Source organism: Rhinopithecus bieti, unplaced genomic scaffold, assembly GCF_001698545.2.
Source record: "Rhinopithecus bieti isolate Rb0 unplaced genomic scaffold, ASM169854v2 scaffold_19722, whole genome shotgun sequence".
In the NCBI taxonomy this organism is placed as follows: Eukaryota; Metazoa; Chordata; class Mammalia; order Primates; family Cercopithecidae; genus Rhinopithecus; species Rhinopithecus bieti.
In genome coordinates this window covers 369,759-388,975 of record NW_016809905.1, presented here as the reverse complement: position 1 = coordinate 388,975, position 19,217 = coordinate 369,759, and the positions used below count along the sequence as shown (strand labels likewise).

At 41.0% G+C, this 19,217-nt stretch overlaps 1 protein-coding gene across 3 annotated transcripts; it reads left to right on the top strand.

Annotated features, from left to right (window-relative positions):
* The first annotated feature begins 1,448 nt into the window (after positions 1-1,448).
* Positions 1,449-19,063, top strand: MS4A7 (membrane spanning 4-domains A7). Of its 3 annotated transcripts, none has more exons than XM_017890840.1 (7): positions 1,449-1,632; positions 6,366-6,525; positions 8,308-8,442; positions 9,935-9,991; positions 12,603-12,809; positions 15,880-15,981; positions 18,190-19,063. In XM_017890840.1, exons 2-7 carry the CDS (start codon positions 6,379-6,381, stop codon positions 18,202-18,204), a joined length of 663 nt encoding a protein of 220 aa, XP_017746329.1. In that variant the 5' UTR covers positions 1,449-1,632; positions 6,366-6,378; the 3' UTR covers positions 18,205-19,063. The 3 variants fall into 3 exon arrangements, with proteins under 3 accessions (XP_017746329.1, XP_017746326.1, XP_017746328.1); XM_017890837.1 differs by lacking the exon at positions 18,190-19,063 and adding an exon at positions 16,992-17,201; XM_017890839.1 differs by lacking the exons at positions 9,935-9,991; positions 18,190-19,063 and adding an exon at positions 16,992-17,207 and having other exon boundaries at positions 1,469-1,632.
* The last annotated feature ends 154 nt before the right edge of the window (positions 19,064-19,217 follow it).

Sequence of the window (19,217 nt, the reverse complement as noted above, 5' to 3'; positions counted from 1 at the left end):
ACTGATTTTCTCACGAATTCCTTCTCAGGGTCTCAGAAGAAGTGTGAGAGAAGCCCAAATGACCAAGGTTCTTTGACAATTTGGTCAAAGCAGGTCATAGACCCAGAGGAAGGTCTGGATCATGGAAGTTTTCTTAAGCAAAGACAATGCTGGTTGTGGGTATTAAGATGTTGACTAAGCTGGGCACAGTGGCTCATGCCTGTAATCCCAGCACTTTGGGAGGCTGAGGTGGGTGGATCACCTGAGGTCAGGAGTTTGAGACCAACCTGACAAACATGACAAAATCCTGTCTCTAGTAAAAATACAAAAATTAGCTGGGTGTGGTGGTGGGCACCTGTAGTCCCAGCTACTGGGGAGGTTGAGGCAGGAGAACTGCTTGAACCTGGGAGTTGGAGGTTACAATAAGCTGAGATTGCACCATTGCACCCTAGCCTGAGCAACAAAAACAAAACTCCATCTCAAAATAAATAAATAAATAAAAATAAAAAGTTGTTGACCAAATGGCAGACTCTTGCCATGAAGTAAGCCCAGACCTCAGTACCAAGAGATGTGAATTAGATTCCTGCCTCTTCCACAGACTAGACATGTGACTGGGGGCAGATTCCTTCAGCAATATCACCTCATTTGGGGAAGAGAAGAACTGGACTAAAATACCCTTCAAGTACTTTATGAGTTATTTAAACCTCCCAGGCTTAGGTTTACTTCTCTCTTAGGACACAGCCTTGCCACCCTTTAGGAAATGGAGATTGTATATGGAGCATGTTGTGCCACCAGCTGCTGCACATCCCAGAGCCATCTTAAACCCTCTCCTTCTGAACAATGGCTAGTCTACAAGAAGCCTTAAAAGGGATGTGAAAGTGGCAACAGTGTCCCCTCAACAACAAATACTTCCCCAAATATGAGCTTGTGTGGAGCTTGATGGCTCTGCCTCTGACTCCAATCCACTGGCATCTTTCCCAAGATATGCCTGGACTTCCCTGAGCATGAGGCCAAAGATGGAGAATGGAGACACCCAAAAGAAGTAACGAGGAGACACGGAATTTTCCACAGGTTGCTTTCAGCTTACCAAGAGCCTGGAAAGTGAGAAAATAGATTCTCCAAAATTCAAAATTAACATTACTATTATCAATATTTATTGAGTGTCTACTTTTTGTAAACTCTTGGCATCTTTTTTCTTGAATTCTTCCAACAGCCACAGATTGGAATTATTATTATCCATCCACCATTTAATGGACAAGAAAACTCAGGCTAAGCGAAACTACATGACTTACATAACTTTATGTAGGAGTAGGGAAAATGAATTTTAACTGGGACCGTACAAATCACTAGTCTTCACAAAGGTCTTTTACTCATGTGTCACTTCTATCTTGGGTCATTTTTCCAGACCTCAGAATTTAGAAAGAGGAAGCAGAGGCACTTTTTATGTATCAACTGTCTGTAACTACAGCAAAATTCACATCCTGTGTAATCATAAATACTGCTCTGAGAAAGGGACAGGAAGTCTCAGAGGCTGGAGAGCAGACCACCAAGATCGTTCTGGCAGGAACAGCCAGTGGGAGGTTCCAGCTGAGCGCTCCCCAGAGGGGAGCTGACGCACCAGCCACAGCACACAGGACCAGGCTGCGAGAATAGGTAGGCACCTTGGTTTAGATCATGACTTTTGGGGAAGATTGTGTGCTTTTGGAAAGACAGCCAGGGAATTGGATTATCATTCTGTCTCTGATTCTGACCACCTGTGTGAGATGGAACGTCAGCTCGGTCCCCTTTTTGGGTCTCAGTTTACTCACCATTCTTTTTTTTTTTTTTTTTTTTTTGAGACGGAGTCTCGCTCTGTTCCCCACGCTGAGTGCACTTCCAATCCAGCTCACTGCAAGCTCCGCCTCCTGGGTTCACCCATTCTCCGCTCAGCCTCCCGAGTACTGGGACTACAGGCCCCGCCCCTCGCCCAGCTAATTTTTTGTATTTTTTAGTAGAGACGGGGTTTCACGTAGTTAGCCGGATTGGTCTCGATCTCTGATCTTTGACCGCCGCCTCCAAAGGCTGGGATTGATTACAGGCTTGAGCCACCGCGCCCGGCCGAAAATTGGGTAAAACCATTCTTAGGTTTCCCTCAAGATTTGAGGTGATTTTCCGCAATGCTCTGAATTCTCCTGGTGTCACTCAGTCTTACACAGAATCTACTCTCAACAAATACTGTGCACTTAGACTGAATCTTGCATTAGAACCCCATCGTCCTACTTCAATTCTGTAATACAGAAAATTGCTGGGCACAGCTGTTGACTTCCATGTCATGATTTATCTTCAAAGCAAGGATTTTAGAGCCATCTTGAAAGGTGTGGGTCCTTCTAGTCTATCTCCACAAGGCGAATGTGGAAGGACAAAGCATCCTGTCAGACTGTGGTGTTTGGAGATGATAGCATCAGTCTGCAGACTTTTGTGAAACATAAAGAATCTTGGTTATATAGAATTCCTCCTAAAAGTAGCAACGTGCATCAAAATTTAAGTATCATAGCTTTAAATGTAATAAATTCACTTCCATACATCACTCTGAGATAATTAAATGCAGGAGGCATCACAAAAGTGCAAAGATGCTCATTATTGCCTTGTTCATAGTGGCAAAAAGAAAAAATAGAAACCACCTAAATGATCATGAACATGCGACTGATTCAATGAATCTGAAGACCTCCATTTATTTAAATATACCATTTGACTTTTTTGTTGTAGTAAAATATACTTGACATAATTGTAGCCTTTTAACCATTTTTTTTCTTTTTCTTTTTTTCTTTTTTTTTTTTTTTTTGAGACACAGTCTCGCTCAGACACCCAGGCTAGAGTGCAGTGGCATGATCTTGGCTCACTGCAACCACCGTCTCCTGGGTTCCAGCGATTCCCCCATCTTAGCCTCCTGAGTAGCTGGGATTACAGGCACTCACCATCATGCCCAGCTAATTTTTGTATTTTTTTAGTAGAGACGGGGTCTCACCATGTTGGCCACGTTGGTCTTGAACTCCTGACCTCAGGTGGATCTGCCCACCTCGACCTCCCAAAGTGCTCATTACAGGCATGAGTCACTGCACCCAGCCTCAACCATTTTTAGGTTTACAGTTCAGTGGCATTAGGTACATTCACACCGTTGTGCAACCATCACCACCACCCAACTCCAGAACTTCCTTGTCTTCCCAAACTGGAACTACATGCCCAGTAAACAATAGCTTTCCATTCCCCTCTCCCCCCAGCCCCCGGCAACCACCATTCTACTTTCTGTGAATTTGACTCTTCTAGGGACCTCCCGTAAGCAGAATCATACAATATTTGTCCTTTTGTGACTGGATTATTTTACTTGCCATATTGTCTTTAAGGTTCATCCATGTTGTGGCATGTATCAGAATCTATCATTTGCTTTTAAATTTAGGATTTTTATTATTTCTATTCATTGGTCAAAGATGTCTACAGAATAATGGTAAGTGCCAAAAGAACAGTTATAAAATGGCACAGATAGAATGATTATTTCTGTAGAGTTGTGAACGTCTGTGAACATATATAAAGAGGAGAGAGACAAAGTGGCAGAGGGGAAGAGAGCATGTAAAAAATATGTGCGTAGGAAACAAGAGTGACCGGGTGACAGTTGAAAGTTAAGGAGCTAATTTGTTTTCTTCTTCAAACTGTATTCCCTTGTAATGGTGGTACTTTACGCATTCGTTCAAACAGAACAAACAGTTAAGAAATAACAAAGGAAAATAAATGTTCATGGTATCATGGTTTCAGGCTATAGCCTGAAAGTATCAATTAAACTTTCGAGTCCTAGCTTCAGGCTGAGAATCAAGCATTTTCTGCGGTCCTTGGGTATAAGATTCAAAAAATAAAGAAAGGAATCCAGAACTCAGGAGGCTGGTTACGAAGACTAGTAGGAAGGAGTCTAGTTGGTATATTTCGGCTATTGAGCCACACGGAGCAAGGTAAAAGCCAAGTTTCTACAACATGAAAACAATTTGGGAAATAGAAATCTTCAACCTATATTCCCTAAGATTAGCAATGTCCCTGGGGGAGGGTATGGAACTGATGAGTGGCAGCCAATGCTTCAACAATAGGGGAGGAAGAATAAAGAGGATGAGAATCAGGTGTAGCTCGCCGGGCAAACACAAACCTACAGGGATATAGACGAGCTCTGGTGTTAGACGGCCTGTGCCCAAATCTTGCCTCAACGACCTGCTAGATAAGCAATCTTGTGTAAGCTACTTCGCCTCTCCAAGCCTCATTTTTCTTATCTTCAGAGTTTAGCACCCATCTCTGAGAGTGCAGATTAAAAGAGACTGTCACAAAGCTCTTAATAGAATGCTACATTCATAGTACGTGCCCAATCAATGTTAGCAATGATTATCATTTTATCGTGAACTACTGTTTGATTCTGAAACCTAGAATTTCTCTAAGCCTGAGACTTTTTCTCCTTCTCTGGTTTTAAAGATGTGCTGGAAGGCTCACCCTGGCTCCACTGCAGGGATTCAGCTTCAACATTATTCCCCTCATAGGACATGTAACCTTACCCATACTTCTACCCTGATTTCAATATTCCAAGAAATGAAAACTATCTCCTTAAACAAACAGAACTTTAGGTTTAATATTTCTTCAGATAAAGTACTTGATTCCCGGAGAGCATGAGAAACTAGACTAAGGCACAGATCTAGGAGTAGAAATAAAACGGAGGTCCAAACATGGATTGACTATTATGGAACACCTAATAAAACTCAGAGAGTTACAACAAAAGGCACTCATGTATGTCATTCACATCCTCAGAAGAGTCCTTCAGGATGGTGTCATTATCCCTATTTTACAGATAAGGAAACTGGGGATGAATGAGGGGAAGTATCCTGTCTATGATGGCCAGCTCATCAATATCAGAACTGAGCTTCCAATGAGTATTAGATAAAACTGATACGTTTTGCGAGTTTATCACATGCCTCACTCTATGTTGAGTCCATTATATGTGTCATCTTATCTAATCTGTATCACAAACCTATGAAGTGGTGAAAATACCTTGCCCAGGGTGAGTTTAGCAGTAATTGGTGGATGTAGGATCTGAACATAGGACTGGACTTCAAGACATAGGCTCTGATGTGCAACTAGATGCCTAGGCACTGGACTCCCATCCCAGTGCACTCTTCCATCTCCCTCACTAGGAAGAGATTCTAGGTGTCATTTCCAATCTTTATCTGTTACTCGCTCCACCCAAGAGAGCCCGGAACCATTCCTAAAGCACCAACACGTTGAGGCAAAATGGCAGGCAGCAGAGCTATAGCACCTTTCAAGGATCACAAGCCTTTAACTAAACTCTGGACTTCAGTAGGGAGAATGCTGAGCTGACAACAAATCTGGGCAACATTTCAGGAGCTGAGCCTTGTTACTGACACCACAGAGGCCCAGCAATGCTGCTGAGTTGGTGGTGGCAGACAACTTGCTCCTGGAACCTACAAGGGAACTGGAAACGTTAGGAAGGAAGAGAAAGAGGAGAATTAACATAGCATAGAGAAAAAAAATACCACACGCCTCTGAGCCAGATAAGCCTCAATCCAGTCATGTAAACGCAGGCTGTTAATATTAGCTACCATATATTGAACACGTTCTATGTACCGAGATAAGTGCTTTATGTGACTATTTCATTCAATGAAAGTCACTTGAGCTTATTAGCCCCAGGTTTCTAATGTATAAAACTGATTTAATAACATGTAAGTGACAGGGTTGTTATCAGGATTAGAGTTGCAATGGTCTAATGCTAGGAATTCGGCAGGAGTTAAGTAAACGTTTACATTACTAATTACTAAGCCAATATAAGCAAGGAGGAAGATTCTGGATGGGACATGCCATCTCGCTATAGGAAAGGAAAGTGGAACGGCATTCATCCCCAACATTTTTAGGAAGATAAAATGAAGACTAGAGTAGAAGACTGATCAGTGCAGGTGTAGCACAAAAGTATAATCCTGGAAGATGTGGTGTGGGAAGGTAGCACAGGTGAAGCAGAGACACAGGAGATAAGGAAGGGAAGCTGGAAGCAGAGGTCATTGGAGGGAGAGTGAGATGGACACATTTAGGGCTACAAAGCAAATTCTATGTGATTTGCTCACCTCTCAATTGTAGGACCCCTCAAAATGTGTACAGTTCTCTCGCAGTGACATGCTTCTTGACCACAATGGATGAACTGTGTCCAGCATGCCCGCTTTCCAGTGCTCCACTGATCCCCATGTTTTGTTTCTGAAGGACAACCAGCCTTGGAATAATGGCAAATACTTTACGTTCCTACAAGGTATGGTCCCTGGAAGCTTATGTCTGTAAGTCAAACCTTAGGAAGTAACTGAGTTTGATGCCTCTTCCAGCATCATCAGCATCATGCTATTACAATCCCAAACCACGGGGATTTTTGACAGCTTTACACCAAAGGGCATCACTATCCCTCAAAGAGAGAAACCTGGACACGAGTACCAAAAAGAAGATTACCTTCAGAGCGGGCTGCCAACAGAAGCCACCGTTCTTGGGGTAAGTCCACCTCGTCATAAGGGAAATATTGAGAAAATACTTTGTAAATGTATCTGGACTACAGATCTACAGTGAGTCTGGGAAACTCTTTCACTCTTTTCTGGCTGACTCCAGGCTAATGAGGACATGAAATGGAGCTTTAGGGGAAGACTATATCCTCTGCAGCAGTTTCTAGAAACTAAAACCACTAGATCTTTCTCACTAGCATGCTTCACAATTAACAAGTTAGTCTTTCTTATTTTATTTATTTATATATTTATTTATTTTGAGATGGAATCTCCTTCTGTCGCCCAGACTGGAGTGCAGTGGCATGATCTTGGTTCACTGCAACCTCCGCCTCCCGGGTTCAAGTGATCCTTCTGCCTCAGCCTCCTGAGGAGCTGGGACTATAGGTGCACACCACCACACCCGGCTAATTTTTGTATTCTTAGTAGAGATGGGGTTTCACCATATTGGCCAGGCTTGTCTCTAACTTCTGACCTCGTGATCCACCCGCCTTGGTCTCCCAAAGTGCTGGGATTACAGGCATGAGCCACTGCGCCTGGCCACAAATTCGTCTTTCTTATTTTGTCTTTAGTACAGTAAAAATTTTCCATTTAACCATATGGATTTTACTCAGTATGATTAAATTAGATATTCTTAACTTTGAGCTCATTTTTCAAATATTTTGAGATAAGACAATCAAGACTAATCTCATGATCCATTTTTCCCCATTCATATGAGTAACTATAAGACATCTAAGTGTCCCAGATTATCATCCCTCATATCCAGAACTTTAATCTCCATATGGTTTTGAATACCGTCTTGTAATACCCAGCTCCTATTCACTCCCAGTTTTAGATGGATCTCCCTGCCTTGTTTCTTCACAATCTATTCTTAGTACAGCAGGTAGGGTGATCTTTTAAAAATGAAAGTTAGGTCATGTATCCTGCTGGTTCAAAATTATCCAACGGGATTCCTTTTTTGCTCAAAATGAAAAGCAAAGTTGGTAAAACATAGCCTAAAAATCCCTACATAGTTTGCACCATGCCTCCAGTCCTCCACAGGTCTCATGTTCTACTACTTTGCTCTTAACTCTATTCTGCCTTCCATGGAACTTGTCTGTATCCTTACAGACAAGACACACAGTATACATATAAGCTCTCCAATGGTAGTGATTTTCATTTGCTTCATTCCCTGGTGCCTGGCACACAACAGGTATTCAATAACTATTAATGATATGAACGGTTGACTTCTTTTTTTTATTTCTCCTATGTTTGCATCATCTTTCAATTGCACGTGCATTTGAGCAAAAGCATGGGCTTTAGAGCAAGCTAATGGCAAAACTTCAGTTCTTCCACTTGTGAAATAATTATTATGAAAATTCAATGATGAACAAAATAAGATGAATTACAGCAGAAGAGATGACCTGCTCTATCTAATTTCAACTGAAAAAACTCTTCATTAACACTCCTGTGAAAAGTTTCCACCTCACTGAACAACTTTTTTATCTACTTTTCAAGGAAATAAATTTAAAACTGTCAAGTATCTTTTCAAAATAGTTAAAATGTGCATATGATCACTTCCCTATCTGCTAGTTTAGTAATCCTATCAGAAAAGAAGAGGTTAGCTATACATGACTTCCTCTAGCAGCATATCGATCGGCTTCTTGTAACATTTGTTCCTCTTTAATACAACAAATTATAATGTATTTTATACTCTTTATGCTTTACAATGTGCATTCAAATAATCACTTTCATCCGTTTGAAGTGCAGTCTAGATTTCCTGTCTTCTCTCTTGCAGACTGTCCAGATCCTGTGTTGCCTGATGATTTCAAGTTTGGGGGCCATCTTGGTTTTTGCTCCCTACCCCTCCCACTTCAGTCCAGCAATTTCCACCACTCTGATGTCTGGGTACCCATTTTTAGGAGCTCTGTGTGTGAGTAGAATGGGGACTGTAAGAGGGGACATGCTTTATAAACGCTAACCGGGTGCATAGTCGTGGAGTGACTCAGACTCCAAGAGGCCAGGAGGCAAAAGAAGGCAAGGCCTCAACTTTCCTTCTATCATTGCCCCACATCACATTTCCCCTATTCAAGAAGAGCAGCAGAGAGACTTAATCTGTCTTCCTGCAAAGCAGGGGGCAAGCGGGAATGGTGGTAATACAATGGGTACACCCGCACAGCATTTGTTACCTGGCATTACAGCATACCTCTAGAAAAGTGGATGTTTTTCCATATCCCTCTTCGGGGCTTTGATGAGGCCATTGGATTATCTCCATTGTAAGAATAATTAACTTTTGAGGTAGAGAGTGAGAAGGCCATTTTTAAACAATAAAACGATCACCACTGGGAGGTGCCACAGGTTTGCAGAGATTTGGGTTTGCATGGTAAGATTCATGGGAGGCAGGGACATGCTTGCTGTGTGTCCAGAGGTAACCCTAAGCACTTGAGAAACTCTCTTTGCTGCCTTCCACCTAATGGCTCATGAAAAGGGGTCTAGTAGATCTGTTTTTCAGAGAGTGGCCAGGGCACACTCGCACATCCCACAAAGGGTTATTTCTTCTCCACGTAGTATTTTGTACAAAGGATAAAAAGCAAACGTTCTGGGCAGATGAACTATACTAAGGTCCTACTTCTGTGTGGATACAGTCCCTGTGTGAACACAAACTGGGCAGTCATGTAAGGAGGCCCTGCTCCTGCCCCAGAGCACAATTTGTCCTTGACTTCTCCTATAACCAGTGGTTGTGGGCCCCACATCTCCTTAGAGAAGCTAGCATTAGCTTATACTGGACCCTTTTTGCCTGTGACTATTCAATATCCAAGCCACACACTTAAGCAACTTTTCAGCTTCTCAGAATACCCTTCCTCTGCCAGCTGGATCTTTAATACCACTGGGATTAAATACTGATTTCTGGGGCTTTATGATAAAGACTTCATGTCTGAGCCTGCTCTTCCCACTTTCCTCAACTCCCATTCTGACTCAAGCAACATACACCAATAACTTCCAGTTCATGTGTTTCTGCACCTTGTCCCATCAGAGCCTCTTTCCTGAGTGCTTCTGTTGGCTGTTCCAATCTCTAGATCCATTCAAGTCCTTGGTCCATCTCAAACTCCTCTCTTTCAACCTTGTAATTGAGTAACACTCTTCTCCTTCCCATGAACACCTTTTCTCCAGGCCTCCTCAGTTCCTAGTGATTTCCACTAAAACAAAACCCCTCTGTACATCTGCATGTCATTTAAAGTCAATATAGACATTCTTATGTCAGGTGGGAATTAGGCCTTTCTAGCAATATGGATTCACCCGATTTCTGCAGTGTTCTCTCCCTAAAAGTTTTCCAACATCACTTTTTGATTGAGTGATTGACAGTGACATGGTGGGCACATTTCCACAAGACAACTGAACTGATTATTTCTCTCTTTTCTGAGCAGTTTGGTATTACTGGATCCCTCTCAATTATCTCTGGAAAACAATCAGCTAAGCCCTTTGTAAGTATAAGGACCATTAAATCTCAGCTGGTTGGAATTGAAGAAACGTCAGAGTTAAGTCTTCTAGTTGAAAATCCCTATTTTACAGTTTAGAGAGATAAAGCTTAGAACAGGCTAGGAATCCCAGGTTTTCCTGGCTGTCCCATTGGTAGAACCAAGAGTAGAACCCAAATTTCTTGCCTTCTAGACCAGTGCTCTTTCTTCTACAAAATGGTGCTCCTGGATTATATTCCAAGCTTGGAGGAGGTTTACCTCAGTTATTTAAAAGTGTAAATTTTAAATGTACCATGGACTCTTTACAGCTTGTTACCTTGACCTTGAATAAAGTAGCCAACCATCCCAGAGAGAGCCTACAGATCCTTTTCTATAAAACCTGCCTCCTGGGGTTCTTTTTGATGCCAAATGTCCCCATTCATAGAGTTGGGACTTCACACAAATTCTAACCCTTCAGTGTCAGGGTGACCAATTGTCTTGGTTTTCCCAGGACTGTCTCAGTTTTAGCCCAGAAAGCCTATATCCTGGGAAACCCTTTACTCCCCAGGCAAACCAGGATAACTGGTTTACCCTACTCAGTGGCCATGGTAACAACTTGAAAGAAGTCCATGATATATTCTCAAATTTCTACTTTTTAGGCAACCGAAATAAACCTCATTCAGTCAAATAACAGGTGGGGAGGCATTCATTCTTCTGTCAGAAGAGGGTGTTGCCATCTTTTTCGAGGCTGGAGGAGACTATTTCCATCCAAAGACCCATTCTTGATAATTGGATGTTTGAGAAAAAAAATCAGTTTAAAGTAAGGTGGGAGAAAATGAGGGTGATGGAGTAGAGGTAAGGGGGATGTCTGCAATGTCAGCACTGATTGCCGCACCAAACTCAAAGACAATACCATTCATGCCACTGCCAACATCCCCCTGGCTTCCTCAACAACTTTAGAATTATTATATTGCCCTAAGTGCATCTAGAATATGACCTTTGGTCCCTCCCTAGAAACCCAATTTATATCTTCTTACTTAAATGAGCAGCTTTAGAGAAAAGACAGAAGCAAACTGGAGAGGTTGGAATACCTACCTACAGGTGGATCAGGCCTATGAGAACCACATTCACCACGCCATTTCCCAACTCTTCTTCTACATTTTAGGAGAAAGGATTCTCCCATAGCATGACAATTCATTAGCAAAGACACTGATGTGCCAGGCTCCGTGCAAGGTTTCCAGCACATGCTCCTCTCTGTTTAAGCATCATTGGAAGACAATGTATGTTGGGGAGGATGGTTGTTCTGCCCTTTTCTACTCCAGCTCTGTAGCTACACGGATTCATGTGCTGAGTCTTTGAAGGAAAACTAGTCCCAATGGACAGTCACTTTGCCCAAAGCTACCATATAAGCAATGGAGCCCACATGTTGTTCTTTGTCCCACATGTGGAGCCCACATTGTTGTCAAGTCCAAGCATAGATTTCCCTTTCTGTGTATTCACTGCATTTGGGAAGCCACCTCTGAGATCAGAAGATTCATCTTCCACATTTTATAAAAGAGATAACTGAAGCCCAGAGTAAGAAAGATCTGCTCAAGCACACAGATGGATCGGTGACAAATGGGTTGGTGACAGAGCTAGGATAGGTGGAGAAGTTTTCGGATTTTAAGTCTAGAACTATGACTCCAACCAATGAATGCTGTGAACTCTTCAAAATCCTCTTCCATACTCCTGGGTTCTAGACTGCAGCTTCAATCAGCAGGAGCATATACCAGCTTCATGTACCATCCATGTGTGCTCTTCTATGCCTAGCCAGACCCTGTATCTTCTTGAGTCGGGATGTGGGTTTTCCCTAAATCACCTCTGTGGGTGTGTGGCAGGGAAGAGAGAAAATTGCTATGGAGAGAAGCAAAGGCTTTATAGCTGCTTCTTCCCTTTCTCCCTCCAAGGTTTGTGGGAAAAGTGGCTACAGTCTGATAATATTTCTGTTTGTGAATGGGTGGAGCGAGAAGCACAGGGTCTAAGCCTATATGCCTCTGTCTCATGTCCTGTCACTTTGGAAAATTGAAGGCATATGCTTGTCATATTGAACAAATATTGATTGTCAATTCAAGATCAATTGCTTGTCAATTGAAAATCTGTCTTATGTTCCCATAGACCTATAGATAGGTTTTCCAACTTTTCCAGTTTGCCTCCACCTTTTCTCTGAAGCTGCTCTTTTATGTAAATCAAAGTCATAGATTCAGTTTACCAGAGGGGGCCAAAGTCCATATTCTAGAAGCCCTTAAGGCAACAGAATGATTCTAAGGCTATTAAGGAGGTCACGGGAGATGTTGGCAGTGACCTGAGCAGCACTGACTCTATCTTGAGTGCTACAGAGAGTCAAGGGGCCAGAATCTCTCTCCCTAAGGAGGAATTATCCATGCATTTTCTCATTCAATAAGCATTTACTAATTATATCACATGCTTAACTAAATAGTGACAAGAGATACAAAGATGAATAAAACACAGTTTGTGCCCGCACAAGGAAACAGGAAGAAAACTGACCCAAGGAAGCACCACTGCAGTACAATGGACAGAGGACTAATAGTGTCACCTGCTGATTCTGTGATGAGAACCCAATGCAGAGTTTCTCTTCCAGGACCTGAGCAGCCTGACCTCAAATGCAGTGAGTTCTGTTACTGCAGGGGCAGGCCTCTTCCTCCTTGCTGACAGCGTGGTAGCCCTGAGGACTGCCTCTCAACATTGTGGCTCAGAAACGGATTATCTATCCTCATTGCCTTATTCGGAGTACTATTATCCAATATATGAAATCAAAGATTGTCTCCTGACCAGTGTCAGTTTAACAGTGAGTAGTTTCAGATTGAACATTCTGTCATGTGAAATCTCTGTGTCTCCCCTTTGCATAATCTCTGCTTTTCTGGCAGTCTCTAGTCCTGTCAGTCTGAATGCCTGGAGACAGACAGAAATAAACAAAAACTTGTGGTTGGAAGAGGCCTGTCTGCTGACTGCGTGGTGTGGGGGATGTACTACATAAAGTCAAAAGAGGAAATCAAGAAGGACAGTAGGGAGTCTGTCCCTCCACTGTCTTTCTTATCACAAACATTCCAACCTCAATGGGTTTAACTCTTAAAGTACATCCTTTGTTGAACAGGCTTCTCCCTAATCATCACAGGCAGAAATATTCTTCATTTGAATTATATTTTAATTTGGGATTATCTCTTTTGGGTTATTTTCCAGGGGTTGGATGCGCCTACCCCTTAAAGATGCTTGTCTTCTGATCATCAGTGAATTGAGGACTAGGAGAGGCTGTATGGTGTTTAATCTAATCTTCAAATGCAAGCCTGTATGCTACATTATGTTAGGCACAGAACTTGAACCTTAAGTCCAAATACATAGTTATTTTGTACTTTGGTCCAACAGGGCTGACAAGAGAGTGGTGGGAAGGGAGACAGCCTATCACAGATTTGACTTCTAGAAAAAATGTCAACCTCTCTGGGCAGCATTTTGTTGACACCTTTCTCCCAAACGTGATGATCACTTCCTGTTCGTGGTGACAAGCCTTGCTTATTCAATCCTATAAATATAGGATCATGGTGTTAAAACCATAAACCAGTGGCCTTTTAAGAAGAAAGACTTCTTCCTCTATGAATCCTCCTAGTAGGAGCACAGGGAGCCCAAGGTAGTATCTCTCATTCTCTTGGATCCATCTGTCTCACAAACCTCACAAAACGTGTGCAAGCTTTTGCACTCCTGTGGGTCTGCTCACGTGATGCAGAGATTGTCAAAAGCAACCCTTTTGGTTCAGGAGCTTGAGGAAGTAGAAGAGCACAGAGACCAGGAGGAAACCTGGTAGACAGTGTCATCCTGGTGCAGGACAGACATCTGGTAAAGCAATGGGGGTGGGAGAGGCATATTGGGGGTTTAATTTAAAAAAAAATGAATTTCATTACCTCAAACTGCCTCCCATTCTGAGACAACTGGAGTCCAAAAGACCTTCCTACAATATCAGAGAAGTTCCAATATAGCAGACTAAGCCGACTCCAAAGGCCTACTCTTTGTTAATTAACACAGCAATTACCTGAACAAAAGTAACGAAATTTTAAAAATTAAAAAATATACAGCCAAAGTTGGAAGAAGGGAGGGCAGAAGGAAAAACAAATCAAAGAAGAAAGATGTCTTAGGTTCCAGAAGCTAAGAAGGATCCTAAAGCCAAATCATCAAACAAGAGCTGAAGCCAAAAAAACCAAGGAAGTCTGGATAGGAATATTGGTGTTAGAGGCTAGGATCACACAGTTTTAATATCCGTGACAAGATTTGGCATTGCACGGGACCATAAAGCTCATTTTGAGTACCCTGCAAAAATGTTGAAAGCTGAGACTGAATATTTACTCAATTTGTGCAAATAATATAAAGAAAATTCTGCCCAACATCCCAAGAAGGTTCAAGAAAACCTTCCATCAGCTCACTAAGCTTTGTGCAAGTGTGCCATCCGAATTCATAATTACATGTAAAATAGGGGAACCTCAAATAAAGGGATTAAGTTAAAAACTGCTACAAGATATGTGAAACTTCTAAGGTTCTCGCAGAATCAAATCTAAAACTACTATCTAAGGAGATGTCCATAAACCTAACTTATAAGATGACTCCCTATCAAAGAACCCTACTACTACCACGATCTACACACTAAAGTTATCTAATAACCAAAATATTATGAGAAACATAACAACAACACGAAAAAATGAGAAGCGGCAGCAAATGGGGAAACATGAAAGTCAGAAGCTCAAGAACAGTAGATAATATAATAATTTGAAAAAGGCTATTATGAAAATACATTTTAAAACATTAAAAATGTTTAAAAAGTAATAGAAACCAGGCTAGGCGCTGTCGCTCACACCCGTAATCCCAGCACATTGGGAGGCCGAGGCGGGCGGATCACCTGAGGTCAGGAGTTTGAGACCAGTCTGGCCAACATGGTGAAACCCTGTCTCTACTAAAAATACAAAAATTAGCCAGGGATGGTGGTGCATGCCTGTAATCCCAGCTACTTGGGAGGCTGAGGCAGGGGAATCGCTTGAACTGGGGAGGCACAGGTTACAGTGAGCCAAGATCGCACCATTACACTCTAGACTGGGTGACAGAATGAGACCCTGTCTTAAAAAATAAATAAATAAATAATAGAAACCAAAATGGAAAAAAAAGGACAGTAAAGGGAAAAAAAAGATATGTGCATTTGAGAAAAAAAATGAAATCACATAATTGGAAATGAAAATTGTCTTTGAAATTAAAAACCGAGCAGATCAGTTAAACAGCAGGTTCAATATATCCAAGGAAACAAAGAGTGAAGTGGAATTTAGATTTGATTAAATCACACACAACACAACACATTATGTGTGTTTGGAAAAGACGAATGAAAGCGTAAAAGGCCATGTGGATGCAGGGAAGTGGAGAGGTTCAATACATATCTGAAATGAGTCCCAGTAAGAGATTATAAAAGAGAGATCATATGCAAAAGTAAATAACTAGAAATCTTTTAGAATTTAATAAAACCATGAGATTTCAGATTGAAGAAATGCATTGAGACCACTGCAGGATACACAGAATCAAATACACACCTAGAAATATCATCATGACAATAAAAAGCACCATAGTCAAAAAGAAAATAATAAAGGCAACCAGAGGTAAGTGGCAGATTACTCTGTCATTAGGTAGGATACCAAAGTTCTGAGACGATGCAGTTGCTGCTTATTTCCCTTCATCTATTCAGAAATCTGAAAGGGAAAGCAGAAAAGAGGATTAAGCAATTTTCCCTGTTCCCTTTTCTCTGCATTGCTGGAGCCTCATCATCCTGTCTCCTCTTAGTTAGGCATAACGGCTAGCTTGTGTTGGGTACCAGCCATTCATGTCCTGATTTGCAGGGTGTCCTAGTGGTGATGCTCGTCTTCACTGTGCTGGAGCTCTTATTAGCTGCATACAGTTCTGTCTTTTGGTGGAAACAGCTCTACTCCAACAACCCTGGGGTGAGTATGCTGACTTGTCGCATGATACCTGCTCTGTCCCAGGTCCAGGCTACAATAATCCAGGCTCAAAAAGTGACAAAAAGAAGAATCAATTATTGTTCGTGAGGTGCACGTGGAAGGCCACTTTTATAATAAAAAAATGAGTTTAACAGTGAAACCCCATCTCTACTAAAAATACAAAAAATTAGCCAGGCGTGGTGGCACATGCCTGTAGTCCCACCTACTTGGGAGTCTGAGGCAGAAGAATTGCTTGAACTCAGGAGGTGGAGGTTGCAGTGAGCTGAGATCCCACCACTGCACTGCAGCCTGGGTGACAGAGTGAGACTCAGCCTCGAAAAAAAAAAAAAAAAAAAAAAAGTTTAAATAAATGGGCTCCTTCCTGAGGACACTCTGGTCATCTGGGATCAGTTGGTGTCTACTGGGAATTAGACCAGTTAGAGAATTGCTTAATATGAGGCTAATTGGCTTTAGAAATCACATAGCCCAACCCCTCATGAAAGAACCAAGGCTTGGATAAAATTACATAGAAAATGAATGATACAGACTATTGGGCTGAAAATGAGAATGTGTATCCCCTCACTATTATTATGAACACAGCCACCCACCTCCCGAGAGTCTCCCTAGCTAAGTTTCCTTGTTAATGTAATGAGACTTTACTAGAATGTCTCTGTCCTGTTTATGCTTCCTTGTGCTCTTCCTTACATCCCCTTAGCTCTTGATGTTATAATTTTAAAACATTTTCATTTCCCCTAAAGGCTACAACAGAAAAAAGAAGTCCTTATAGAATTTGGATGAAGTATGATTTAACTATGATCCTATTTAAACATAGCAAAATAATTAGCAGACTGGAGAACGGCATTATTTTTAACTAATATTGCTGCAATTACATGTTATGGCAAAGCTGGAAGAACTAGTACTACACAAAACTTGGGGAAAATGTATTATGAGTTATTTTTTTTAGTCTCCAAAATCAAAAGTTTAAAAATTCTAACCAATTATATATTTTCTAGAGTTCATTTTCCTTGACCCAGTCACAAGGTCATATCCAACAGGTCAAAAAGACTTCTTCACAGTCTTGGATATAAGCAACTCTTGGCCTCAAAGGAAGGAAAAGCAACCCAACGCTCATGGTCAAGTGTGATTAGACTTTCCTGAAATCTCAGCCATTTTTAGATACCGTGAAATAAACTTAAAAAAAAAAAAAAAAACTTTTGTTTAGTGTTTGTTTACTATGATTCGTCATTTACATGAGTCGTTTACTACGACTCATTTACTATGAGTTGTAATTTCTCTTGAAAATTTCCTCAAATTTCCTCAAAGCCCAAGCCAGTAAAATGTTATTAGCCAGTCTTCCAAAATGGTCATCAACTTTATAAACCGCTTTGGGTAAACTGAGCAGAAGGTGATATAAAGAAGGGAAAATGTGCACTCATACTAGTATGAATTTGGTAAGTCGTGTGACTCTGCAGGCTGTTTCTGTATTATTTTCACACTCTTATTGCTTAAACATTACATATTAGGGATTGTAAGAACACTTTAATTAAAAATGAAAGATTATATGTAATTAAACTACTCTGCTCTGGCCACTTTCTGAGAAACAGGTCTGCTGGGCCCTTTTTCATGAGCCATTAGGTGGAAGGCAGCAAAGAGATCTTCTCAAGTGCTCAGGATTACCTCTGAACACACAGCAAGCATGTCCCTGCCTCCCATGAATCGTACCATGTAAACCCAAATCTCTGCAAACCTGTGGCACCAACCAGTGGTGCTCATTTTATTTTTTTAAAACTGCCTTCTTGGCCTGGCACAGTGGCTCATGCCTGTAATCCCAGCACTTTGGGAGGCCGAAGTGGGCAGATCACCTGAGGTCAGGAGTTCGAGACCAGCCTGGTCAACAAGGTGAAACCCCATCTCTATTAAAAATACAAAAAATTAGCCGGGCACGGCGGTGCGTGCCTGTAGTTCCAGCTACCCGAGAGGCTGAGGCAGAAGAATCGCTTGAACCTGGGAGGCAGAGGTTGCAGTGAGCAGAGACTGCACCATTGCACTCCAGCCTGGCCTACAAGAACAAAACTCCATCTCAAAATAAATAAAATAAATAAATAAAAATAAAAATGGACTATATATAGTCTTTGAATTCATTTGTTTTAAATAAATAAATAAAATAAATATTTAGTCGGCACATAAACTATGTTCTTTTCTATATTTCAGGGAAGGAGTCAATGAAGGCATCTTAGTCTTCTTAACAAGTTACAGATAATCTGTCTCTGAGTGGCATGTTTTCTGTTTCTAACTTGGAGCCAAATATTGCTCACACTGAAAATGATAATGTCTGTTTGTTTGTTTGGGTATTACCTCTATTTTGATCTATAGCACAATTTTGTAATTCAGATCGTCACCCCTGCACTTTGTACCACATGGGCATAGTCTTTCTTCCCAGTCATTGTTGCAATTATCTTGTCTGTTCTTTGTGTAATATGTTCTATGTGGGCCGCTGCATTAAACTCAATTTCTTGGGCAATTACGGAAATTCCAGTGTGGCTGCAGTTTAACTTTGCATTCTCTATGCATATGAGGTTTCCTAAATAAACTTGAAGAGTAGCACAGTTTAAAAAATATATATCTTATAACTTTCTACAACAAAGAATTATTGAGTCCACATGCCATCAGTGCTAATTTTGAGACACCCTGCTATCCATGGTCCCTACAAACCAGGAAATAAGTTATTATGTGTATACACTGGTTTTAGTTTTATGAAACAATTTGCCTTCATGATCTCATAGTTAAAACTGTAACAAATTTAGGAATAAAAAGGATCAATATGGGAAGCAAAATTTCTAAAGGCAGTTTCTGTTGTTTTAATTAGTATTTGTGTAGTTCCAACCAGGAAGGATTTGACTATCATTAGTTTTACTTAACTTTATGAAAGCTAAAATATTATCTGTTATAAAGGGGCAACTCCATCTGGTCCTATAGCATCTTTACTACTGATTTTTTTTTTAATTTGAAAATGCAAAGAATTGTTCAATGTTCTTAAATGTTCTCACTACAGAAAAAGAAAAAAGATAACTACGTGAGATGACAGATATGTTAATTAGCTGGATTGTGGTAATCATTTTGGAATGTCGATGTATATCAAAACATGTAGCACACCCTAAATATATATAATTTTTGTCAAATATAGCTCAATAAAGATGGAAAAAAATTGAGATTCAAAGTTAACTACTGATTTTTATAAT

What these genes read in the sequence shown, in the direction of transcription:
- MS4A7 (XM_017890837.1), top strand. Translation starts at nt 6,379, where the DNA reads ATGCTATTACAATCCCAAACCACGGGGATTTTTGACAGCTTTACACCA. An exon ending in CAGAAGCCACCGTTCTTGGG is followed by an intron (nt 6,526 to 8,307) that starts GTAAGTCCACCT and finishes TCTCTCTTGCAG; the next exon opens with ACTGTCCAGATCCTGTGTTG. An exon ending in CATTTTTAGGAGCTCTGTGT is followed by an intron (nt 8,443 to 9,934) that starts GTGAGTAGAATG and finishes TTTTCTGAGCAG; the next exon opens with TTTGGTATTACTGGATCCCT.